The following is a 27,858-nucleotide window of genomic DNA, read 5'->3' as shown; positions in this document are numbered from 1 at the left end:
AACTAAAGTCTAATGTATCAACTTCAGAAAGCATTCTCAAAGGAAGAAGACATTTCTATCATTTTCCTCTGAAATAAAGAGTCAGACATAGAAAAACTTTCCCAAAAATAGACTAAAAAGCAAAAGATGTGACACATGAAATATTAAAGTCTGAGGGGAGTCACAGGGAAGTGTCTTCTTACATTAGACTTCAAGCCTTCGGATCCTTTACTTACACAAAATGTCTGTGATATATGGTGTCAGACAGCAAAGATGACATGAAAATGACTCTGTAATGCAGCTTGGCCTTTCATTATCAAGTACTAAGGTGCTTTCCCATATTAAAAGTGGCTGCTCAAATATTCTGATACCTGTTCACAAGAGGCCTTTTTGATGATCGGGTTAAACTTGATTGTCTGGTTGATTTTTCATTATTCAACCACCACCTTGAAACTTTAATCAAACTGCCAGTGGATGAAAGCAGGATGTCAGCAGCATGAGCACACACACAGAATACAATGAAGATGGAGTAGAATGAAAGTTTAAGAGCTTAGAAACAGAGAGAAACTGAAAAACTCAGAGCTACAATTCTGGCATCATGGCGATGGTCGAACCAAAACAAAATCAAAGGAACCTGTGTTTTTAGGCCGTCTGTTTAGTTCTCCTCTGCGTCGATACATATTTCATTGGGTCTCAACAAAGCGAGGCAGGAGCATATTCTATCACAAAAGCCTCTGAACACAGTCCCACATGTATGCTGGACAACACACACGCACACACACTGAAATCAGCTCAATTGTCTCAACGCTGGGCTGCAGTGTAACAAGTCCAGGCTCAGCACAAGTGCCCTTAGGTGAAAAAGAAGCTACACAGAAAGCAAGAAGACCCTCAATTGTCTCTCCAAGGAGAGGAAGGCTTATGGAGAAAAAAAAAACCTGAGAATGTTTTTATCAAAGAGATGACAACACAAAGGACAAGCTGTGCAGGCATCCCTCGCATATTTATTTGTAATCACTTGCTGGATCTTGTCCCAATCACTTGTGAGCTGAAACTATGATATGAAAACTTTGCCACACTTCAGCTTGCAAACCCTTATCATTGTGAATGAATGAATTGAATGAATTGACATTTTGATGACAGGTTTTTCTAATGCACACAGCTGCATGCTGCACTGGTACTCCTCCCAATGATACTCAATGTTTTTGGAAAGTTGGAGGCTTAAATAGCAAATGTCCCTCCTGTTTTCTCAAGAGGACCTGGTGGACGGAGGACCAACTGGTAGACCTTTGGGTCCACCTCTTCGTAGTTTCTTAGCCTCTTTCTTTCTTTCTTTCTTTCTTTCTTTCTTTCTTTCTTTCTTTCTTTCTTTCTTTCTTTCTTTTTGAGCCTCATTCAAAGGCTTTTCTCATCTCTGTGCCTGCATTTGTGAAAAGGCAGAATGTGTGAGCACAGCTCCTCTGAGATAGCTGGAGGTCGGGGGGCCCCTCGGAGGAGCTTTAGCTGCATGGACCTCAAATGCACTCATTCTGTATAAAGGTGGGACCATGTGCTGGTTATTTTGAAGGTGGTACTCAGCTGCTGTACCAGTGGTCTAACAGTGTTCTGTGTGGTCACAATAAACATGAAGTGCAGCTGCAGTGGAGTTGAACTGTCTACATTCAAAGATGCATAAGATTTCTCGGGGCGATGAAACAGATCAGACAGACTTTAAGTTTCATCTTTACAGACACGTCTTAACTCTGGTCAAGGGGATGTGAGTAGGTATGCATGTTACCCTAAACCTGCAGCAAGCAGCAGCAGCAGAAACAAGTTCTGAAAACAATACTCATCACCCTTTAAGTTAAGAACTTATCACTTATTGCACATCCAGCAGTTGCAGCACAGCAGTGTTGTTCATCTGGAGACGTGTGTCTGTCCACCTGCTGCAGAGCAGGTAATATACAGTGAGTTCTTTGAGCTTTTTCACTGAAAACCTGATGCATCCAAAAATGATGCTAAGACAGTGAGAATGGACTGAAACAGCAAATTTTTGGACCAGACAGCTAATTCCATTTGTAAGGTTGCCACTGCTCTCTGACCTGCATTATCTTAAATATCTGTATTCATGTATGAAGTAATTTAAAAAGTTCACTGTTTAATTAAGTCATCTGCCTGGTAGTACACTAAATGTTTTCAGCCATCCAGCCTTCATCAGTGTGTACAAATGCAGGGATACAATCTCTTCTTCAGGTGAGCAAACAGGTAAATGAAATTGCCAATCACTGTATAATCCAAATTAAAACATATTTTTGGTCCACATATAAATTCATTAAGCTATTTATTACCTCTGTATGCGGGTGGGAGTTGGGGTTGGGGGTCCTGGCTTGTCTTGGACACAGGCAAGGGGGCTTCAAGGAAAAAAGGTTGGGAACCACTGACATAGAGGACAGGTGAGCATTAACATCAATCACTGTGACTCCACCCATGCATTCCCTTCAAAGTAAATCATTGCCATGCAAGACTTTTTACAGGAGCGACATCAAACTGTTCATTCACTGGCGTGAACGAGGAAAACAGTTTGGTCCTCCTTCCTGTAAACCTGGTTGGAATTTGCCACTCAGAAAAAAAAACCTTTATCTGAGTGCGATCATCTCTTCTTATGAATAGTCCAGACAGCTAAACAATGAGCTGAAACTCACTAAAAGCTGGGGAAAGCCGAGGTCAGATTTGGGTGATAATTTTGGTTCCATCGCTACAAGCGACTTGTTTCACGCTGAGAGCATCAGTCTGCAGTGACTGCCGGGTTGGACATGGGCTTTTCTTTGCATTTCTATTTGTTCATCAATGTGTACGTCCTTCTCTATGTTATGTTCTTGTCGGTTCCTCATGTTCTGAGAACTGTTGTATTGCTTTACTTTGAAGCATATATCTGTCCCAGTACATAAGACACTTCACCATAATGTCATATTAGATAGATGATTGCCTTTATTCGATGCATGGCATACACTAATGGTAATTCTCTTTAAATATAAAAGCATTTCTATATATTCAAATTCAAGACCATTTTTATCGATCCGTTTTCCAGTGGCAAATATGATATTTTTAGATTAATGCCAAATAAATTCAAGAGAATAACTCAACATGCCATACACTGTGCTTCAACAAACAACATATTGTACACCAGGACAAACACATCATGCTGCCTCAACCAAACATTTTAAATACTAATTGTGCCCTGTTGGTTAAGGCACTCAAATAACAAACTGAAAACATTTATAATTCATCTAACTGGAATAATTTAGCTGTAGATTGTTATCAAAATAACATTAAAAAGGGCTTCTTTTTTTAACAGACCAACAGTAAATGACGAGAAGAATTGAACCAGACAAACATGTTAATACTCCAATGCTTAATGCTCCAGTTTGTGTTATTTCACTGTACAGTATCATCCCTTTATGTGAAGGCTCTTTCTCTGCTCTCAGATCTCAGATCAGCCAAAATGATCCAAACACAATATCTTCAGACAAGATCAAACAAATTGCACATAGGATATAAAGTGTTTCATTTCTGAACAGGTTATACTTTCACTTTCAAAAAGTAGCACCTACTCATACAAAATAATTACTCATATAACTACTGATATGAAATTCAAGGTGGAATAAAACAAACTACTGACCTTTTTTTCTAGAACACCGTTCACCTTTCATTGCATTTAATGAGTTGCAATGAGTTGCTCTTGGCAGCAACACATTTATGTACATTAACATATAGATGTCTGCTGCATCCATTCAAACTGACACGATGTAGTTTCAGTTTCTTGATGATATTTGGACAAAAAAATCTTCTCAGGGCACCAGAAGTGACAAAACTAAGCTCCAGTCAGCTCATTAGTCCTCTCTGTGTCATGAAACAGTGCATGCACGTGATCTTGTAGATGAGTTCAGCTCTCCACTGTCTGTGTTCGGCATGCAGGCCGTCATACGAAGCTCTCCTCCATGTTGGAGCACAGCAGGAAAGAGTCGACTAGCCGCGGTTTGATCAGCTGCTGGTGGTCGGCTGCCTCGATGCTGTCTGGACACCCTGCTGCCAGCCTCCTCAAGGCAGCCTGGAGACACACACACACACACACACACACACACACACACACACACACACACACACACACACACACAGTATCAGTATGCATGTGAAAAGACCTCAAAAACACACAGACATATGCATTATCACATCTGGAGATCATGAGCTACTCTTGCATGCAAACACATGTAAATATATGTGCAATCACACATGCATAGAGGAGGAGGCAGAATTGTTACTGCGCACATTTAATATAGTTGAATAAAAAAAATTATGTGCTTGTAATTTTATAGTAAACAGCAACAAACTGCAGCAAAAAGGTACTAAATTCAGTCCGACCAGCGCAGCTGATTCAGTTTGTTTCCTCCACATCAGTAATCTGTGTGACATCTCAAACTAATTCAGGTAGGACAGCCTCCAACATTTACATTTAAAACTACAAATGATCTGTGAAAGCTCAGCATCCTTTGAAGGTAAAAACTCAACACCTACAAATGCTCTACTTAACCCATGGCTGAAAGGATAAAATAGAATCACATTAATTTGAATAGACTGAGTGTGGTTACAGCGAAGAAGAGGGCATTTCTGCAGTGCAGTGAGGCAGCCAATTAAGACCCTGACCATTATGCGCTTCAAATTCCGCCATTGGCCCTAAGATCTGGTCTTAATAATTATGATCAGAATGAGAGAATGATATAGTGCGAGCCAGGATATTATTCATGATATGTACATATTTAAACATACAGCGTTTGAGATGATGTGCACCGGTCAGCTTATCTCAACATGGCTTAAAGATACCGAGGTTGTGATGTATTTTCAATTTTCAGATATTGCCCTGTGGATGTAATTAAATTGGACAGTCATTTGGCACACTGATGTTACACATGTAGGCCTGTTGTATAATTCCCCCAGTTTGTGCAATATATAGTGGGAGCAGCTGAAAATATATAGCATTTTAAGGGCACAGCTGAAATCGGCAGTTTGAGTGCTTGAAAGACACATTTGCATTCAGAAGATGGAATCATTTACACGTGTGTATGGGTCTGCGCACGCGCGCGCACACACACACACACACACACACACACACACACACACACACAATTTACACCTACCAGGCAAGCGACCAACACTGAGTCGCTGTTATTTCTCTCAGTAGGGGAGCGACACAGTTCAATAAGATGAGGAACAGCTAAAGACAACAGAGGAAAAATTCAGTTACAAGCTCGTCCCATTCTAACACATTGATCTCAACTACAAACAGTGAGCAGTTTGATTCTGACTAATTATTTGGTTTTACTTAATTTTTCATATACATATCAGTGTTCAGTGTATAAAAAATGAAAACAAAAGCTTTCCATTTCTGTCTTCTGTTAGAGAGAATAATATATGTTAATGTCCACTCATTAAATTATGGGATTTCATAAAGCGAGAGCTGGTCCCCAGACACAAAGCGCTTCAGAGCATTTGCATACTGAAGTGTTTCTGTGATAGTGAACAGTGATAGGATGATGACCTCTGACCTGTGTTTTGATCCTGTGAGGCTTTTTATTTCTCCTTATTGTAAATAAATATTCACAGTTCAAGAGGATGCTTATTAGGACGCCATGTCCAGTTCATGGTTTTTAGTCTTTAATTACACATGGAGCTCCTCAAGGTTCAATTCAAGGTCCACCTTCATTGTTGTTAAGTTTAGAAATCAATTTTCCCATGTTTTAATGCTGTTTGTCATTTAAATATGTATGTACATGTACAAAAAGTGTACCAACGTTATCAGAAAGCTGAAATTCTGCGCTACCTTTTAGCTGGATGGCTGTTTGGGCCACACCAGGGTCTCTGCTCAGACGGGCCAGTGTGACAGCAGCTTTCTGCTGAACACGTTCGCAGGCGGCGCCCTCTGATGGACTGGAGGAAGACGGCTTTTCTCCCAGCAGCAGCAGCAGTCGCTCAACTCCTAAAAGACAGGATATATAGTATAGATAAGCTGGGCAAGAACATCAAATAAGGCACAGAGAGGATCAGAGATTCAAACAGCACATTCAGAAAGAAAGACATCAGATGAAGACAGGAATAAGACAAGCAGTAAATTCATTAAGAGCATCAGAAACACAGGAACCAAACACAACCTCAGGATCTGAAACTCCATGGACATAAAATTACACAAGACTCAGACACAGCAAAGTGCTCGGGGGAATTAGAAAGGAGCCAGACATTACAGACATCACTGTCAGAAAGGATTTAGACCAAGAGTGCAGGAAGAGAGACTAGTCAATAGTCCAGAAACACACGATGCAAAAGCAAAAGAGATGAGAGAAAAATAACACAGTCACTCAGGCCTTCAGGTGGGTGCACATAATTCTTCAGGTTAGCTCGAATCTCCACCTCAGGACAATTGAGGGACAGAGACTACAGCAAACTGACTTTGAAATACACTCTGCAGCCTGTAAAGGAATAAATAGTTTTGGCTACTCGCTCTATAGTGACGGAGAGGGAGCCAACCCATACTGAAAACTTATGAATCTGTCATGTATCGTACAATATATGAACGAAAGAAGAGACAACGGAATATGTTCTACAGGATGGACTCACATGTAAGAGCAGAAAACAGAAACAGTGAAAATGAAGAAGAAAAAACATGAATAGAAAAGAACATTAAAATATTTGCATAAGCTCAGTGGCTGATGCTTTATTTAAGCTCTTCCAGGCTGTTTCACAGATGTTATCTGATGCTGCCATCTTGAGGATTACAGAAGAATCACATAGATTTTTCTCACTTGTGAATCAGCTGACAGGCATTGCTGAGTACTTCAATACCAGTGAGAGCATTTCATCCAGTGTTGTCAATGATATGCAGCACTCAGTCCCAATAGATTACCTTGTTCCTGCAGGACTTCAGAAGCACACTGCTCTAAGACTGACAGGTTTGCCAAGATTGTCACCACCTGAAATTAAAACAATAACAAACAAAGATAAGATATATATATATATATATATATATATATATATATATATATATATATATATATATATATATATATATATATATATATATATATATATATATATATATATATATATATATATATACACCTACCTGCACCCACACACACATATATATGTGTGTGTGTGTGTGTGTGTGTGTGTGTGTGTGTGTGTGTGTGTGTGTGTGTCATGTATAAAAAGTATAAACAGTATGAGGTAGGTGCAGGTAGTGCAAGGTATGTAAACAGGTGCTTGCTTCTTCTAAATCAAGTCAAGTCAACTTTATTGTCAATGCTACTATATGTACAGGACATGCACAGAATTGAAATATCTTTCCCTCAAATCCCTGGTGCAAACAGCAATAAACATGAAATATAAAATAATTAAAAAATTTAAATAATTTAAAATAAAGAAATATTTACAAGTTAAAGAGATCTGGGAAAAATATGGCAATCTAGATATATATATATATATAGATATAGAGTATGATATGGCAAAATATGAACAGTATAAACAGTGTGGAATGTATATCAAAAATAAAGGATGCACGGTACAGTTTGTAGACAGATTGTGTACAGAAATTGACTGTACATAGTGCAATTTAGGTTTGTAGTACATGTAAATGTAGTTGATTTAGAGGCTGTCACTTGAAAATGTACATTGTACAATGTACACGAGCTGCCCTATATGATCACAACTGTCTGCTCTTTTGTTGCAGAACAGCTCATAATTGCACTTCTATTCAAAGTCACTCATGTTCACAAACTATAGGTTTTCAGCATTACCTTATTATTTTGGTACTTCTTATCTTTTGTGAGAAATAACACCAAAAAGTTTACCTGGTCTTTGGAGTAAGGTGTGTCAACTCTCTGGCGGTCTCTGCAGGCCTGCAGCAGGATCTGGATGGCGTTGAGCTGCAGGAGGATCTCACAGGCCATGCTGTCGAAGAAGGTGATATTGGCCAAGGCTGCAGACGCCAGGAGGAATACTTCACCACAGGAGGCGCTCTCGCACAGCTCTGGGAGGATAAGACACTACTCATAATGTTCAGTTGTTATAATGCGACACAAAAACAGACTAAATGCAAGGAAAGTAAAGGTTGAGGTTGTTTTCTTTTGGCAACAGATCACTTCTTGTTTTAAGGTTAAAGCATTTGTTTTTTGCATGTTTTGAGAGTTTTCTAGAGATTTAAACGAAGTCAGTGAGGTACTGAGCTGAGGCATATTTGACACCAGGTCCAGTGTTTGTGGGCACTAACAGCAAACAAGCTTCTGTCTGTGGCATCCATGTGTCCATCACGGACAAGATTTTCTAAAGCCTGCAAACAGAGCCAAGAGGAGGTGCAGAAGTCCACTTTTCTCTCAGGCCACATGAATTACAATATGCTTCAAGGCTATTATGGAATTTTTGACACCCAAAATAACTGCCAATCACATCTTTAAATCCAGCATCAGTGTTTACTGGCTTGTAGCCTTCCTCATCACTGAGTTTGCTAACACATTGCAGCATATCTTGACATGTTACCAAAAGGGGACCCTACATCCAGAGCTGCTCCATAACACTATTAGAGATCTAAAGCTCCACAGGGAACCTTTCAAAAAACATCTCAATTTTTTCCACCATTACATCTCATGGTGGTTATTTTTTTTAACCTATTAACAATTCTGTCGCTCCAGATATCCTCCAGATAAGGCTTACAGTAAGTCAGAGGTCAGGTTTGCATTATCAGCATCCGTCCACTCACTGATGAGCGCGGTGACAATGTCGTGCATGCTCTCCAGGAAGCTGGCGAGGTGCTGTGTGGACGTGTGGTGAGGTGAGGTGATCTGAGCCACGACTGCCGCTGCCTCGGCCCTGGCTGCTTCCACGCTGCTTTCATCAGTCAAGATGTCGGCCAGGCACAGGATCCCATCCACCTACACATTAGACAACATGGAGACCATCAGGTACCATATAATAACTTATTATAATGATGCATTACAATGTTAAAGGAAAACAACAGGGATAACCTCACACTGTAAAAAGTTAGAAGTAATGGTCAGGGACCTGTTTTCCCTCATGCTCTTGTCATTTCAGACCTGCTTAAGTCAGCACAAATACAGTCTTGAGCAAAAGAGGAATGTGATCTTCATACAAATACTGTTTATAATAAACATAGTAATAATAACTTTCTCTGGGATGTGTCTGCAGGTCTGCGACACTGCTAAAATGAACTCTCACTTTACATTTCTCAACAGTGCAGGGATGACAGACCATCTGCAGCATCACTGGCCATGCAGACAGTTAAGTGTCCATGGCTGGAACTCGCAGCTCTGCCTGTAAAGCCATCACAATTAAAACACACCACTCTGATTTAATGGCCACCTCCAGGCTGAGAAACTCTTGAAAATCTGGCTGGCATCGAGTTAAAGAGGAGCAGTAAGTCCTCCTCTGCTTAAAGAGAAGTGTAGTTTTGAGTATGAGGTCATATTTTTCTCCTCTTTGTGTTTGTGTTTCCTTGGGCGTGTATGTGATTTGGTGGAATACAGGCTTTAGGAAATAATGGAGCTGTAGCGCCCATCTTTATCCACTTGGGGGCAGTATTGCACAGTTCAAACAAACTTTATCAGAGCTGCTGATTAAGTCTTGTGTGAGCTTTAGCATTGACCAGCACAAACTCTGGAAATTATCCACATAATCAATTAAAATTCACAGTCATAATCTGCAGGATTGTGGGTTCCAGGGTGGCAGCAGACACCTAAATTGTGCCCTGGTGAAAAATCCATTACCTGACACATCAGAAGCATTTTGTTTTCTTTATTGAAGTCACTTGTTAATCACGGTCATTACAGCTATCATTTAGGTAAAAGGCAGATTAGTGTTTTTAATGATCATGCACCATCAGCCAACACTCCTGCAAACCAAACTTTAGAGACAAGCACCCGGGGTAAGGCATACCGTCAGCTCTCAGCCAGCCACACCTGTCAGTCTTGTCTGCTGACGAGCATCAGTACACTGAGCTTCACAGGGCAATTCCCTATTTTTGTCTCCGTGGACGTCAGCAGCACTGTGCCAGCGCGACCCACTGACGTGGAACAATCCACTCTCCACCCCCCCGTTCATCTACCTTCCCCCCTCTGTCTCCCCCCTGTCCCTATCTGCACCTCCTCCTCCCCTAAAATAGGATATTCCCCAATCCTTCACTTACAGTACACCGGATGCATCTCATTCAGTTTATTGTCAGGGCCAAGGCCAAAGAACTTTTCTGCATTTTGAGAGTGATACAAAGTTTACGATGCTTGCTCACTGTAAGTTTTTGCTTGATACCATCTTCTATTAGAGGTTGTTTGTAGTTTTTAATCCCATAAATCCTCTCTTCCATACAATACGGCAGCCTGTGATTGGGCCCCCAGAGTGAGAAGCCCTGCTGGAATGGCAAAGAGCGACAACACCATCAAGCACCACTGCAGACCAGCTGGAGATATACTCGTTTTTAAATTTGTGTTTGTGTGCTTTGACTGTCCTGCATCAGTTTGGAGCTTTGCTTGTGCACGTCCTCAGATATTAACGCTACATGCCTGCAAGATGCATTGCACACACGAACTGTAGGGGCAGTGTTGGGGCAGTCTGGGGATGTGACATGCAGGGTCAGGGGTCAGCGACAACAGCGGTGCAAAATTTTAAAGACAAGACCATTCCTGCAGTTATCAAATGAGTCATTGCTGCTGCAAAGTAATAAGCATTGCCATGTTTATTTGGTGCATCATCCAAATCTGGAAGTTCTATATACTCAGATTTCTCTGGTGTGCCCTCTAGTGGAATCCTTCAGTAACGCATGTTACATAGGCAATGCATAGGCAATTCTGTTCACAAGGCAGCAAGTATAGTATCTTCAGCAGTAGCCTCAACATGTGCCGGTGCTCCAGAAAAGCAGCATCTTTTTTAATCACAGTCACCTCCAGGCGACCGTATCTGGACTGCTTGTTCTGTCTGCTGTGTGCTACGTCAAATGATGCGACGCGGTCTGAGCTGCAGTCTAAGCTGATCATTGATCTTTTTTCAGTGCAGCCTGGTGTAGCTTTTCACATAAAAACCTGACTGTGAGGCAAACTTTAAACTTTCAGTCGATGTCGCCATCACCAATCCTCCATACTTTACACTTAAGTTCTTTTTCTTTGACAATCTTTTGCAGCTGTGCTCATTATCAATACTCTTCCCATTCACCGTTTTATGATTACATAACGTCTCAGTTGGGGATAAAGCTAAGAAGTATGGGGTATATCCACCAATGAGCAGTGCAGATGCATGCCGGCCCCTTTTCTGATCACCCTTCAACAGTGACAGTTGTGTTTCTCAAGCCTGAGCGATCGCTGGCGAGTGCTTGGTAGCGTAGACTTGCCTGACAGCCTCCCCCCCGGGACGAGGTTGTTAATCTGGGGCGGACTTTGGTTCCTGTTAAGGAGTTTTCACACTCGGATGATTCATGTTGTCCCAGCTGCTCTAGATGTGAACACAGACACCGCTGTGGCATCATTATTCGCCGGAATCAGGTTATATCTGTCTGTCTGTAAACGCTGGCTTGACACAGGTGCGTCTGTTGTTTATTTTGGTTGAATTCTCGATAGAGAACAAACAAGGACCAACAAAGAAGGATGTGTCATTAGCGTTCGCTCTCTCTGTCTCACCTTCTCTTTTTATGCACACACAAGCGCTGTGACTTGTCTGACCTGTAAGCTCAGCGGTCAGGAGGCCCCATATAATGATCTCATCTCTCACTGTACATTATGACTCATCTTTTTGTGCACTGTATTATTCTGTCATCACAAAACAAAAAACCCCACATGCTTACCCTGTAGACTGTATGATGCTTATTTTCTCACTGTCTCTCCTTCTAAAATTATACAGCTAAGATTAATAGCAGCCCCCCTGTGAACTCATTCATGAAAATTTAATCAAGTAAATAGAACGCTGGAGAACTCATCTATAGCAGTCAAAAGTTTCCCAAAAAAGCGAGAGGTGCCACATGTAACATCAATTATTCATTATGAGACACAAACAGAAAACACTGTTGCTGTTAGGATTGAATGCCAGTTTCTGGGGTAAAATCACCTGCAGCATGTGTGTCCTCTGCAGTTAATGATAAATAATCAAAGATTCCTGACAGTAATCAACAGGGCAGGAATGAAATGTCATCTTAATTTTGGTCTTTAGCAGCACCAGCAGCACTGGTGCACACATGATAACCTCATGTTTAAATGGCATTAAACCAAGGCACTGTAATCTGACACCAATGTATAGACATTTTAAACCTATCACAAGGAGTAGATGAGTTCACTGCCCAGTGAAGAAACAAAAAAGGATTTTTTCCTTGTTAAAACCTTCACTTAACTTCCATCATCGCACACTTTGTTTCTGCGTGGCCAAACCTCCGGCTGGCTCATATTCACCTGTGAAAACAAACCAGCCTCGCAGTCATAACATGGGATGTGAGAGCATGGCTGAACGTGCACAGCACAGAACGGGAGATAGACTATACTGCTGCCGGGAAGAGGAACAACTGCCTGTCTGAGCTACGACTTCAGCTGATCAGTGTAAACATAATCTGTCTGGACTGGACGGAGCCAAGGTATTTTACTGGAAGTACTGTACTTACTTTAGATTAATGTCCTCTCTCTCTCTCTCTCTCTCTCTCTCTCTCTCTCTCTCTCTCTCTCTCTCTCATCCACATACCCATTCATTACAGGAAAGTCTGGATTAGTGCTTGTGTGCCATATTACTCCCCTTTTTATATATTTTTACATCCACTCACGATACAACTGTATTAAATGAATTAAAGTTGTCCAATCAGCTGTTATTATCATGATCGTATCAGCTGTTATTATCATGATTGTGACTGTGTTTTTTTCTCTTTTTCTTTGGTATAATGTGCAGCGGGGAAAAGTTTAGAGGTAATCTGGTACAAGTCCGGGTGGCACGGTGGCGCAGCAGGTAGTGCTCGTGCCTCACAGCAAGAAGGTTGCCGGTTCGATCCCCGGGTCAGGCGGGGCCTTTCTGTGTGAAGTTTGCATGTTCTTCCCGTGCATGCGTGGGTTCTCTCTGGGTACTCCGGCTTCCTCCCACAGACCAAAAACATGCTCATTAGGTTAATTGATGACTCTAAATTGTCCATAGGTGTGAGTGTGAGTGTGAATGTTTGTTTGTGCTTGCATGTGGCCCTGCAGTCGGCTGGCGACCGGTTCAGAGTGTACCCCGCCTCTCGCCCATTGTAGCTGGGATAGGCTCCAGCCCCCCGCAACCCCGAAAGGGATAGGCGGTATAGATAATGGATGGATGGATGGATGGTACAAGTCCAGCATTCAAAATTTTACTTAAAGTACACACAGCAGCACACAGATGCCCGTCAGTGCGCTGACGTTCAGACCCACGAGCACTCAGCAGTCACTACATTATTACTTGGGTTGGGTTGGACCACACCTGGCTATGAACTCGGCTTTCATTGACACAGCTGTAAGTTTCATGACTGCACCTTGCACAGCTGTGATGTTATCACACAGACAGTATTTTTTTATATAATAACACAACATAATTTACTTGTTGAAAACATTTAGCTGTTTGTTATTTTGTTTTCATTAATAAACTAAAGGGATCAAATAAATGTAGTGGAGTAAAATATTGAATATTTACCTCTAATTTGTATTATGGTAAAAGTATAAAAATACAGAAAATGGGAAAAAAGTAAAGTACCTCAAAACTGTACTCTACTCAAGAGTGCTAGAAAAATGTACTTAGTTACTTTCCACCACTGGTTGTATGTGTGAGAGGTTCACCTTGTCCAGCTGGCTGATGCCCTCCTCCACGCAGCAGATGGAGGCCACAGTTCTCAGAGCGTGAGCGTAGAGGTCTCTGAAGCGGTCCTGCCTGCAGATCTTAAACAGGGCCACCACAGCTCCTTCCTGTGAGGGAGACAAAGTAATCTGACTTTTATGCAAGTTCCAATTCAGATTATCCTGCAACACAACATAAGCCCGATTTGCATTCTTATAGGAAGATACGGGTTTTATTTATTTGCCGTTAGTCCTCTGTAGGTTTTCCATCCTAACGCAGAACAAAAAGGTGGTTTTGGATTTAGAAAACAACTTTCAGAGAGAGTACAGCTCTTCTGAGACTTTCACAGGTCTGACATTAGGCTCCAAATTATACACCATACGTCAAAGCCAGCTCTTGTCATGAAGCACACATGATTGTGCAAAATGATGGATCAAATTGCTCCTTGCTAGACATTTCTGTGAGAGCCAACAGGTCCCGCAGATTTAAGCCAATAGCAGCATGCTGGTTTTGAGAAGTCCAGGAGACCCAAAATGACCGATGGGTTTGGGCAGCTTTACTCGGCGAACCTGCCAAACACAGAAGCTATCAAATAGCTCACACAATCTGTCATGTCGGATAAAAACAGCCAAAATATACATATTTCATGGAAAGAAAACACTGAGCAGAAAAAGGATGATTTCTGGCCATAATAGCTGAGCATTTTCTGTTGGATTGTGCTTGGTGTAAACAAACAAAGAGAGCTCCTGTATTGGCTCCATGTCTACACCCCCCCGGCAAAATACACTTGCAGGTATTGAGTTGTATTCAGCGTGCAGATAGGTAGAATTACCTGGAGGAAGATGAAGCCTGTAACTACCACCATTATCCTAATAAGGCCATTACACTAGGCTGGCATGTCTCATATGCTGCAAAGGCCATGCATGCAGCTTGGAGTGAATAATCATCCTGCCCTGTGGCCTGACCACTCTCTCCCATTCGCTGCTTACGCAATATTGTTCCACCATACCTGGAAGAGCTGCCGACACACCGACCACTGGTTTTCACTGAACCAGAGAAGCTCGCAGGCTGATTCAAGCTGTGTTTGGGTCGTGATGAAGAGGCTGCTGATCTGGTCGTTTTTCTGTGATGCAAATGTTGTTTTAGCTTTTCTAAAATAAGTCTGTGGAGACTCTCTGAAGGTTCTCAAGCACTTCTGAGCTTCAGTTCTTTTAAATGGCAAGAGCTTTTTAAATGATGATTGTGTCATATTTTGTGACTTTAGAAATTAAAAATTGACTAAGTTTAGTTAGCTTAATGTTAGCATGTGTAGCATGCAATCATATGGAATCTGATACTTGTTTGTAAAGGTTGAAGCATGAAATAAGCAAGCATAAATAAGCCAGTGTCAGAAAGCTTTTCACTTTAAGACTAGCGCCTGCCTCCAAATGTGTGCGAATTTCATCGCATGCAGCTGTCCTTTTTGGTGAAACTGCAGCCTGACTTCTATTCAATCATCAGTTTGTCGTAGAAGCATTTTTCTGTTTGTTTCATCTTTACAGACATTCTCCTGCTTTTCCTTTTCACTCATCGTCTGCCTCGTCGGCCGTTTATTTCCCTTCCCCATCAAACAACTTGCAGTTCTATTTTTTCCACTGGCTTGATCCTGATTCCTTCAGCGAAGCCCGTGGAGCGCATTTGTTCTCACACTTATGCATATTGGCAGTTGCTGCACTAACATCATCATGTGAAACTCGACTACTCGTCTAAAAATGCATCTCTATCCGTGTGTTTCCGTGTACAGGCCCACACAGCGTGTAATTTCTTTCCATCTCATCGTTTTTTGAGCTGAACTCGGGTCTGTTGGACTTGCTCACATTATGTCTGCAGTTTCTTCAGTTGCAAGAGGTTGCACGCAGTTTGCCTCTTTATTTGCAAGCAAAACAACACTTTCATCCAAATAGGGAATAAGAGAAACAAAGATTATCCAATGCCTCTGTGTGAATCTTAATATAGACATCATTTGAAACATCTGTTCTAGTGTATTTCTACCCTCATAGTCCTGATGACTTATTGCCACGTCATGCTCTCACATCCTGCAGTCTAAGCGTCAGCGTTGGAAGAGCAAGGACACACAAACGAGGAGCCTGCCAACATGGGCCCACTTAGATCAGTATGCATCATGACAGCAGGTAAACACTGAGACAGCAAACTCACTTGTACATCATGACGCAGTTGCTATCCAACATTCCAGCTGCTGTTTGATTTATGAGGTGCCACATGGCTCTGCATTAAACACAGTCAGCTCATATATCATTTTTCTTCTCAGAAATCTCAACCCTGGTCTTTTCTGTGTGGAGTTTGCATGTTCACACTAGGTTTGTTTGCTTCTGTTTCCTTGCAGAGCCCAAAGAGACGAGGATCAGCTGAAAATCTGAATCTGAATGTGTGAGTCTTATCCCTGTGATACTAAAGAACAGAAAATGACTTTATGTAGCAAATATTAAAAGCCTTTTTCAGATAAATATGTGAGGCATTTATTTTGTTTGTTTGTTTTATCATTATGAGTGGGTCATCAACTAAAGTCAGACGTAGATGATGTTTGACAGTAATTAGCATGATTTGCTCTGACCTGCTTGGTATATCAGATGGGTTCGGTTCATTCAGTCGTGATGATGTGAGAGTCTGATTCTCAATTACAGAAAAGTGCTTTAGGGAGCCACAACCTGTGGCAGCATAAACTCCACACATACATTATGAGGCACATGAATATGCTTTGAAATCAACAGGTATTGTAATTAAGGAAAGAGATGAGAGATGGTACATCTCACATGCAGAGTCTTTAATTAATGAAATGTACATTTTTGAAATGCATGATTTATTTGGCTCTCACAGAAAGTTTCAAATAGATTATCTCACTCACTTTCCATAATCGGTTAAAATCTAAAATACCACACTGTTTATTTGAAGTTGCTGTAATCAAACCTGCAACTTTGTAGTTATGGCTCTTAAGCGTTGCAGCTGTTTTCAGTAGAAAAGCTCTGATATGGGGTCACGTGTCCTGCACCAAAGCCAGATGTGTAGCTCAAGATTTGGAGGAGAGCAAAACAGAGCTAAAAGGAGATTTAAATGTATATGACAATGATCAGGTGGCAGGAAACATTGCTTCAAATGAACGCTAACGTGTTTGTCATATAAACTCTATATGGTAGTGCGCCAAAGTTGTGCTTACAGCTACACAACCGAAAAATCAAGGAATGCAGCTTTAAGTGCCAAAATGTACCTATTTCTAAAAAATGATTTTGCTTTAGTTTGACAAACTTCAGAGTATGAGATTGAATTCTACTTCTGCAACAAAGCCCAGGGGATGATTTTATGACCAAATAACAGCCCTGCCGCGCAAGTTGATGCATTAGCAACAAGCAAAATGGACAAAAGCATCTGGTGCTGTCATCATGCAAGCATGATGGATGCAAATCACAAGTTACTACTTAATCATCACACAATACTCTCACTGTCCCTTCAGACTGCCTTCAACTGTCTGGTATCCATTATGCTGTTCAGCATTGTTAAAGTCTTCCCATCTGCAACAGAATAAAACCAATGGGATATAGCCTAAAGTGTATAGATCTATTTAACCCTATTTAACCCTGGATACATACACAGTGATTCATCTGTATTTACCATGCCGCCTGCTTCACTGCCAAACGTCTAACATACCTTGCTTTTCCTCTCCACAGACAGCACATCAGTCACTGAACACTGTCTATCAACGGCAACGCTGTTATATTGATATTTAATTGCAGTTACTCAAAACAAGTGCATGAGTAAAGCCAGCCCGCTGCGGAAAATGATAATGAGTGAAGAGCTTGGATATGAGCCAGCAGATGTGCACTACTGTAAAGAGTGTGTATGTGACAGTGTGACAGACAGACTGGAGCTGGCTAATTAATTCAGATGGCAGGTGGAGGATGTTTTGTATTGGGTATTCATTAGCAGCTATCGGCAGGCAGGTTTCCTTCAGATGCTCCTCTGAGAGCTCGGCCAACGGCGCTGCAGAGGGAGTTATGTAAGGTGGAGTGGATTGAAAGGTAAAGACGCCTGAGCGACCTGCATTTGTGATCAATGCTCACTGCTAATGGGAGCTGACAGTATTGATCTGACAATCTGGCGGTATGGGAGGTGTGTGTGTTGTTCTGTGTGTGCGCGCCATCAGGAAGAGTCTTATCAGGAGTATCCTGGAAGTAGTCAGCTAACTAATGTCCAATTGAGGCTTGCTGTCTGGTCTGTCTTGTCTTATCTCACAGGGAAATAGCTTTTTAGAGGCATGTATAAAGAGATAGCTGCTGGTCTGAATGATGAGCAAAAGGTGGAGCTGATCATAACAGGGGTGTGTCTAGCATGAAGCGAGGGGTGGAGATGTAATGTCAAATGAAGCTGCCCCTGCCAAAGAGCGGTGGGAGGTCCGTGTCAACCTAAGAACACAATACATCATCTGCTGACTCCTCACTGACGTCAGGATCTCTGACCTCTCAGACAACATCGAATGCGTCAGTGGCGACGGGTTCATCTCAGACAGATACATTTCAATGCATGTCGACGGCCCCAGTCTTGAAATGAATCTCCATCTAAATGAAGAAGGTGGTGTAACCACTGTCAGCGCAGAACCCAGGCAGTGCAGAGTAATACGTCCACAGTACCTTGGCAATGATGCTGCAGAGCTGAGGTCCGTCCTGAGTGAGGGACAGCAGGTTGCTGATGGCACTGCCGATGGTGTGAACGTTGTCCGATGACTCGATCTGTTTGATCAGGACCTGAAAGGGCCAAAAAAACGCAGTTCACAATGTCAATAAGTGTTGCTTTGAATGGCGTTTAATGATAGAGCCATACTAAAAGATCAAATCCTAAATATCACAGTTGAGTTAGTTGAAAGCCTGGTGCGTGGGATGAGACAAAGCATCAGTTTGCTTTGTCACACCTCTAAATGAGAAATGATTTTTAACCGTTAGCTAAAAATCAGCACTGATGACCTCAGTTTCATCACATCAATACATGTGGAGGGACCCAAACAGAAATACAGTAGGAATATACTGGGTGAATGTCTCATAGCTGGGGGTTATGATTCAGTTGCATACCCGGATCTCATTGGCTAAAGCCATGTCAATCATGTTGCTGAAGGAATCACTGACGTCGGTGAGGATCTCGTGGATGGCCTCCCTCATGGACTTCAGGAAGAACTCATCGTTGGTGTGAAGGCATCTGTGGGTGAGGGGACATTTTAAATCGTGTTCCACTTACTGTCTTTCTGATTCAGCTCTTTGGAGTTTTACCTCTCTGTAATGTTGGTCAGCTCCATGCACTTTTCCAGCAGAGATTTCTCATACTGCAACAGAAAGAAAAGTATAACCCAGTGATGAAACATATGAAAATGAATGGCTGTGTGTCAAAGCTTGTCTTTTATATGAGGTGAGTAATCCACATGCACTGCTTGGATACACACAAGAAAACTCCTGGGTTTCATAGATAATAGATAATTATGTAACTATGATGTGTTTTAGTCCAAGTTTAGTTTAATTTCGCAGCGTTTTTGGAAACTGAAATCTCAGCATCTTTTAATAAACAATCACTGATGACTAACACTTAAAGGCCCACTAACTGTTGAAGTCTATAAGAATAAAAGTTTGTTTAGACACCAGACTAGCTTCACATGCCGACCTCTTCCAATATCAACATTCACCTTCTGCATCTCGGGTGGTGTGCTTCGGGCGGTGCTGTACTCATGCACCAGTGAGCGCACATGGCAGTTGGCCCTTACGGCGGTGCTGTGGACCCTCTGCCATCGGCCTTTCTCCAGCCGCTGAAACATCTTGCCGAGCTCCGTGCTGACCACCAGCGCTCGGCGGAGGAGCGTCTGCAGGTTGTTCCTGGCCACGTGGTCCCCTGTGCCGACCCCGGAGGCCACAATCAGCTCTCCCTGCTGGGCGTCTTCCTCAACCCCAATGGGTTTGGCCTGGAGGACACACATACACTCCACCTCCGTCATGTGGCGGAGGTCCTCCATCCAGCGCTGGACTGAGTCGACCTGGAGATACTGCATGCGGGTGCTGTGGGAGACATGAAGACATGAAGCAGATCAGAGCCAGGACAGAGATGTGGAACGACCTTTCAGGTTCTTGCTTCTGAACAGATTTGCTGATAGGACTTCATAACATAAAGTGACAGCTTTGTTTCATTGCTCTTTATTGATAAAAAAAAAATCTAAACTACACATTACCACAGGAGCACAATCATACAAGAAATGCACTGAGTGTCACACAGATGCTGCACTGTATGTTGAGGACAGTCATGTCTCAGGGCCATAGGTCATTTGTGCTGACTGGCCTGCTGACTAAAGCTCGACTTGATTTATATGAGAAACCTTAATCACCTTGGCCTCCTCCACAAGACACAACGTGCTTAATCAGTAGAAAATTAAGGAAGTGGTTACTCATAAATTCAGATTGATTGTTGGGACAATGACACATCATTTAACTTGGCTGTGCCACCCTTGTACTCTTGTTATATCAGTCTTTCTTCTCATTTTTCAAATCATTTCTTATGTTTTTAGCAGAAAGTGGACAGTAGGTTATAGCATAGGCCTGGCATGATAGATAGATATATATATATAAAAGAAACAATAAGAGAGAGATTTATTTGAAGTCTGTTCAGTGGTGTCTTTTTGTAATTGCCTTTCCAAAATCAAGTGTAAGGTCTCGATTAAACTGTCTGTTTCTCTGTTCTAACATTAGCGTGCCTTGCTAACTAGTTATGCACAATAGAAAGCTAACATTACCCAAAGCCATCCACAGAGCTACACTGCTGAGTTTCCTCCACTTCATGACCGCCATCTACTGTTGGTAATACACTGACTATGGATAAATACCTCATACAACCCCTCTTAAAAAACCTGAACCATCTCTTTAAGTCAAGGACCCATTATTTTAAAAATCACTATAAATGTTGAGTAGTAATCTCCCTGTAAACTGCATACACACATACCATGCTAAATTGGACAGTAATTTAGGGTCCAGAGTTTTAAAGGGGGGTCAATTATAAAATTATTAATCTGAGTGGGCTTTGCTGTTAATTTATATGTTCAAATAAAATGAACCGCTGTAAAAAATGTGAGTCACAGTACCACTAAAACATTAATTTCAGCGCTCGTATATGCAAATAAGCCCCCCACTCCTCCTCTCTAAAATAAAATTCCATCTATGCCACACAGTCTAACCGGAAAGCAGTAAACCACCACCATCCTAAAGTCAGTGATGTGTGCTTGAGGTCAATTATCCACGGATAACTGCCGGTTAACACACTCGTTCATTTTCCCTCAGCATGGAGGGGGCTTTAACGACAGGCTTCACCGAGCAAACACTCCTCCCCGCTTCAATCTCTCCAAACACTGACCCTAATGAGCGCAGGCTTATCAGGGCACAGCGGAGTCCTGCACCCAGCGAGTCAAAGCTCCCTGAATGTGGATGGATCGATGACTTCAACAGCCACCTCTGCTTAGAGTCAACACAAGGCAAAGGGTCCGTAATGAAGCTTGATGTTTTCCTCTTTGCTCTCTGGGCATTGTCTGCCGTTTGTGGGAAAAGGCAGCTTACTGGAGACATTGCGATATTGCATTTGTATTGAATATTGGTGGATCTGGTTTAAAAGAGGTATTGTGGTTGTGTGTACACTCAAAACAAAGATTTGTCATTGAGTGGTGGCAGCCAACGTCATTACATAATATCTACGAGGCAGGTATTGGGTTTCAGCTTTTAGCCAGAGCTGGTTAGACAGCACTGAATCATTAGAAAGCCACAACTCCAATTATATCAGATCCACTATCAAACCATGCAGAGGGCGGCTGTTTACTGAAGGAAATCAATGTGGAGTTTTGTTAAGGTCAGAAAAAGGTCTCATTAAGAGCTGAAGCACATTAACACAGCTGACATGAGCATAAACTGCTCCTCAAAGGAAGAGGATGACATCACACCAGGAGAAATGTCACCAGGAGTCAGTCAGTCACTTGTCAGGTAAGGAGGTGGAATAACGAGTCAAATCTGGAGGTTACAGAGCGAGGAAGCTCACCAGCTCAAAACTCTCGCCAGAAAATAAATCTCTCTCAATCTGGAAAAGGATGAAGGTGTTATTATCCGTAAATGTAGACTGGAATAAATAACTGCACAGTGTTACACGGTGCGGTAATCATTAATGAGGAGCTTGTTCTGCTAAGTGGAGTAAATGTGATCACCGAGACTTCTGAAAATGGATGAGATATGAGTTTTAGTTTAAATCTGGCTGATTAAAGAAATTAATTTCTCCTAAATGTTCCTTGCGAATGAAATACCACTGAACTTCAGTTTTTTTCCTCAAACCTCCTCAAATCCCTCTCCATTTCTCAGAAACTGTGAGATCCTGTCAGAGATTAATCACACGGCGGTGAATAACACAGTGACTCAAACTGAGTCAAATTAGCCACAAAAAGCCGTGGCTGAGGAGACGAGAAGAGCTCTCAGTTCTTAATTGGCATCATTTTCTTATACGTTTCAGCCAATTAACCTTGTGTTTTTGTGGAAGACCAAACTAAATGACACAGAGACACATAAAAATGTCCAGATTTAGTTGTTTTTCAGCTCCAAAGTGACACTTTGAGACTGAAAACATATAAACAAACAACAATATGCAAAATTCTCTTCATATCTGACCCAATGCGTCCATTTTCCACAGTTACATAACAGCATCACGTAAGGATGAATGCATCTTGATTTACATGCCCATCAAGCCACAAAACCTTTCCCTTACTGCGGGGAAAAAAGATGATAATAATAGGCTTGTTTTCCAAAGGAGGGGAAGCGGTGCACTTCAGCTCGCAGGGAATGACAAATATTTACATGCAGGGCCAAAAGAGGGTCAGGCGACAGCGGCTCTATTATCGCAGATTGGATCCTGTGGACATGAAGCATCACTCTTTCCCATTTGCTGGTGGCTGTCAGCGAACTGAGCAATGATGTAGATATCCTTGTTTTTGTTTTTAAAAACGTTCCTACTAAACAGGTTTTTGTTCTCTCTGGATTATTATTATGAAACTACCATTAATTAATATTTGGTTAGCTCGAACTGATAAAGAAGGCTGGATCTGGGCTGGGACTGCCATGGAGACCCTAGAGCTGCACAAGCTGTTTTTGCACCACTGTTATTTATTCTATCATGTGCTCATATCATTACATGTTGTGCAATATTACACATTTTTTACTGTGTTTATATTTTCTCTACTGTGCAATAGTAGAAATACAGCATTTATTATCCATTTCTGAGTCGTGCAATTCAGTCGGGCAACACTATTTTTCTCATATGCAGTTAAATTATACAGCAGTATTCTTATATATATATATATACAGTTGTTTTTTGTTTTTTGGGTTTTTTTTTTTTTAATCTTTTTATGTCTCTCTTTTTATTCTTTGCTGGCTGTAACAATTACAATTTCCCAGCATGGGATTAATAAAGTTTTATCTAATCTTATCTTCAGGACCATTACAGGAGGTCATTCCTGCCTAACTCTCAGTGGCAATGCACATTTTACATTTAATATAATATTACCTATTATTATATTATCTATCTATATTTCTTCATAGATACATTATATATATGTACTGTATCTATCTATTAGAGGGACTTGGTGTTTGATGTAAATACTAATGAAATATTACTGAAAGGGGAATCTTAACTTTAATCAAGCCAAATTTACATTTGTTTAATTGAACTAAAGTGGATTTAAATTACCTGTAATGCTCACCTGGATGTCAAGCCAGTTTCATTAAGGCCAAATTTTCAAACAAGGGATTTGGTTTATTCACAGTAAAGTGAGTTTGTGATCCTCCTCAGCTTTCAGTAAAACTTTATGATGTGCAGGAACTCCCAGCGGGGTGAGAGCGAAGACAGGCAGCAGTGAGACGCACTGTTGGTTCGATGTTTTCATGGGATTTATAGACAGTAAGAAACATACAGAGCAGCTTTATCCATTAAACAGCTTGAAAAATAAATAAATGGAAATTACATTAAGTTAATCTGAAATTGGGATGGTGGTGGGTAAACATGGCACAGCATAAACCAAGAATTAAAAAAATCTTGAAAGATTAAAAGGAAGAATTACATAACTTTTACATGGAAACATGCAGAAATCTGACTGAAGGCTGAATCCTGTCCAGATTTAAGGTTCACTCACTCTTCCTGTAACACTTCAGGAGCTTCTAGATGATTCACTTATTCATCTTTTCATGGGCTTTGACACACATGGAGTTGTTCTGTTGGATGAGTCACTGAGAGGCTGCTGCTCCGGCTGTTCGCCTCCATAATCGTCTGTCTGAGCTCGATGGTTAAAGGTTGGTTTAAGGGTTAAGGTTGGAGTTTGAGTTGGGTTAAGGGCTGCAGTGAGGCTGTAGAAGGATTTAAATGAGAGTATTTAAGTTAAAGAAAATGTGTAGAAGCCATGCCTGATGCTAAACAGCTGGTGGGACCAGTATCTGGTTTGATTGAATGTGTTTTTGCACAACTTAACTCTCAACATCACACACAAAAGCACATGTGCTTCACTCATACATGACGAACTTAAACTAACTCTCAGGTTCACAAATACAAGAACTATCTGCACAAAAATGATAAGCATAATGACTTGCAGATGAAAACAGTGGCTCTTCATAGATAAACCAGTAAACATTTTCTATTCCTCTTTCAAGTGTAAAATCTCTCCTCTCTCTGAACGTCACATTAACCCAGTGTAATTTCAAAAAGCTTCACTTGCTGCTTGAAAGATGGACTCGTCTGCTGACAGCCTTTCCGTGCTGAGGGAAACCCTCGCCAAGCACAAACAGGGAAATCTTACAGAATCCCTCATCGCAGGGTCTGAGTCAGTCTGTTTTGAGGCTAAAAACAGCAACCACGTCCGCATGAAAACACAGTGCAAGCGCTCATCTCCTCGCGTGTGCTGTCTGTGGGTCATTCGCTCATGAACATAATGAATATAAGTGACCATGCGAATGTGCTTTCAATGCAGCGATGGTCACGTCTTTGGGTAACATCGTGTTTCAGGCCAGTGTGCCGCAGAGCTCCATGGTGAGTGTGCAGCAGACGGCAGGTTTGAAACCTGCACCTGTTGTCACTCAAGGACGGCAATTATTAGACATCAGGAACGAGTTTGTTCTTTGGGGGCGGTTGCCCATTACCGGGCTTGTTCTCCTCTATTGCTGGAGGCCTCAAGTGATGTACAACACTTCACAGATCATGAACACAGGCTGACTAATGTCTGCTTCTCTTCAGTCGGCCACTTGATGAATGATTTCCCCACACTTCATGCCACCCTGCTGTCGACTGACAGGCATCTCGCTGATGTTTTGAATGAAAATGGAGACGTCCTGTGTGGCTCAGTCAGTCTGGTTTAATCAACGTGTGTGAAATGAACATGTTGTAAAATACAGATAATGTGCTCCATTCACAGTTTGTGGAGGAGAACACGAGAAAGAGGGAAGTTATACACTGAGCAGGCGATGGTGATGGATTGAAAAGTGAAAGTAAAACGAAAGTAAGAAAAATAATCTAGTTTGATACTTAAGCCATATTTCATGCAAAAATGTTAGATGTGTTCCAGCATCTAAAATGTGAGAATCTCTGCTTTTCTCCATGTTTTTGATATGAACTAAAGGATTTGGATTGCTGATAAGACTAAACAAGCAATTAGATGGCGTCCCCTTAGGCTTTGGGAAATATGATGGCCATTGTTCACTAATTGGACAAACGATTAATCGGTAAACTGAGATGATAATTGGTAGAATAATCACTGACGAAAATAATCATATGTTGCAACCCTAATTAAATCAATCAATTAGTGATTTAAGCGTGAGTAATTCAATTTTCTACTCTAAGTTATCATTTTAATCAAATTACTGTGCTTGTCTTTCCACAGTTAGGTGTAAACAGGCTTCCGTCCAGTTAAATCTGTAAAGGAATACAGTTCATTTGTGTCATTTGCATTGGTGTGTTCAGATTGAACAGGGAGTGAAGTTTCACCTTGCTGTGTGTGGAAATTTGACTGTTGTTGCCACTCGTGTTCATTCATCACCAACTCTACAAACATTAGCTATTAGTTGGCAAGCAAAATACACACAGACTAAGTCTTTAAGATAAGAGACTGGTAGGTTCTAGGGTTTGTTCCTTCATGCAACTAAACAGAACAATTTAAAAATCTATTTGACCTCTATTTTCCAGGACAGATGTTAAGGACACTTTCTTGTCTACAGTCACGTCCTGTCAAATTTACAGATGTGTGCACTCGTTGTACAGTATAGTACGGCAATGCTTTGCATAAAAGTCTTCATCAAATGTCTGAAAACATCTGGACTTGTCCAGTCACTGCATGTACTACCACTGACAGTCCAAGCAGCATGTTTGGAAAAGAAACAACATGTGTTACTTCATGCTCTTTAGTTCTGTTTTGAATCTGACTGGATTCAGTTCAGATTATTCTCCGCACATTTTTCTGATATGGGAGCACAGTGTGAGCAGGACGAAGCCCTTCATGGTCGTCCAGTGTCTGGTTTTCATGAATATCAGTCTGACGCCTGATGTCACTTATGAACAAATGGAAATCTTTCTCAAATACCACAACAGAACCGCAGTCCAGTGGCGCAGTGAATGGAAATGTGGGCAGAATGAGCTGCGAGATGTTGAGGACCAGACCATTGTGGCTTTGGCTTCGGCCGAGGGAGGAAACAAGGACACTCTTGTCCCTGACAGAATTAAATATGGAGGCATACATACAAAGAGACCAAATAGGATGTTCTTGCATTCCTTTGCTGCTTAAAAACCAGAATATTGGCAAAGAGACCTCTCTGAGCAAACCTTTGTGCACAGAGGATGCAGCTCCTCTGAAAACTGCCTGGCTGAGTGAAGAGGTGACAGATGACCTGAGAAAATGGTGAAAGCATATGTGAATGGTGCTTTTGAATGTGTAAGTCATGCCTTGATTTTCTGGGCAAAGGTAGAGTCTGAGTTTCTCCTAAAGTAGCAGCGTGGTAAAGGGATACTGCAGCCCCTGACTGGTACAGTTGGATCCTGGCAAACAGGGCAGACATCTGACTCCCAGATGTTTCAGACGGCCTCTAATGTGCAGCCAAGTCCAGACTCACCTAAAGCAGCACACCAAGTCTGCTTCTTTCAGTCTGACCAGCTTCAGCTTAATTCTCTCCATCGTTTGCTCTGACTCACCTTCCTGCCCTCACACACGTGTGTTAACATACATAAAAATGCACCTACTGTGGGCATATGTGCGAGACATTATGCTGTGGATTCTCTCCGTCTCAAACCATCTCCAGCTGACTTGTCTCACACAGTTTCCCTCCAATCAGCAAACCCACACTTACGCAACTTTCAACATGCCTGCATGGGGCCAAAACCCAAATCCACTGCAAAAAAAGAGAAGATACACAGGCGAACGATGGCGCAGGAACACTCGCAGTGTCGTGGCTGAGCCTCTCTCAGACTGTAACCTGGGCCGGGATTGTCCAGATAAGCCAGTGTGGACAAAACGCTGATTCTGTTGTGGACATGTTTGTCAACCGTGCGCATGTGTGCGATCCGTCTGTGTTTGCAATTTATTTTAATACAATTCAGTTGTTTGGCTCATTTCATCAGTTGATTTACTGATTGTTACTGAGCCATGTGCTGCGCAAATAGGATTTATGTTTGAGTGTGTGTATGAGGGACAGACAAAGCAAGTAAGAGATAATCTGTTTGTTTATGTGTGTGTGTCTGGTTGCCTATGTATGGCGTGACAGCTGTACTGATTTGATATCCAAGGGCTTCCATTACGTGTCTCCTGCAACGCTGTGTAAGCATTCGTAAAACACAAAACTGTCAGAAGATATATATTCAAATTTATTATCGATAACTGAAATACAGTCAACCGCAGCAGCTGATGAAGAGGCTTTTCCCATTAAAAAATAAGAAGCATCAGCATCTGGCACTTAGCATTTCACAACA

The 27,858-nt window shown here is 41.7% G+C and overlaps 1 protein-coding gene across 1 annotated transcript in view; it reads right to left on the bottom strand.

Moving 5' to 3' along the window:
• Positions 1 to 3,878: 3,878 nt before the first annotated feature.
• LOC139337854 (protein inscuteable homolog) overlaps positions 3,879 to 27,858 on the bottom strand; it is a 46,270-nt gene continuing 22,290 nt past the window's right edge. Inside the window, exons 3-13 of the mRNA XM_070972648.1 lie at positions 19,535 to 19,901; positions 19,128 to 19,180; positions 18,933 to 19,056; positions 18,498 to 18,611; positions 13,821 to 13,946; positions 8,759 to 8,930; positions 7,854 to 8,032; positions 6,908 to 6,974; positions 5,831 to 5,986; positions 5,148 to 5,224; positions 3,879 to 4,063 (exon numbers count right to left, since the gene is read on the bottom strand). Of these exons, the coding sequence (XP_070828749.1) occupies positions 3,935 to 4,063; positions 5,148 to 5,224; positions 5,831 to 5,986; positions 6,908 to 6,974; positions 7,854 to 8,032; positions 8,759 to 8,930; positions 13,821 to 13,946; positions 18,498 to 18,611; positions 18,933 to 19,056; positions 19,128 to 19,180; positions 19,535 to 19,901 (1,564 nt within the window). The 3' untranslated portion in view covers positions 3,879 to 3,934. The remainder of the gene's footprint in view (positions 4,064 to 5,147; positions 5,225 to 5,830; positions 5,987 to 6,907; positions 6,975 to 7,853; positions 8,033 to 8,758; positions 8,931 to 13,820; positions 13,947 to 18,497; positions 18,612 to 18,932; positions 19,057 to 19,127; positions 19,181 to 19,534; positions 19,902 to 27,858) is intronic.

Source organism: Chaetodon trifascialis, chromosome 10, assembly GCF_039877785.1.
Source record: "Chaetodon trifascialis isolate fChaTrf1 chromosome 10, fChaTrf1.hap1, whole genome shotgun sequence".
Taxonomy (NCBI): domain Eukaryota; kingdom Metazoa; phylum Chordata; class Actinopteri; order Chaetodontiformes; family Chaetodontidae; genus Chaetodon; species Chaetodon trifascialis.
The sequence above is the reverse complement of the archived record's forward strand: the minus strand, read 5'-3'. Positions and strand labels throughout refer to the sequence as shown.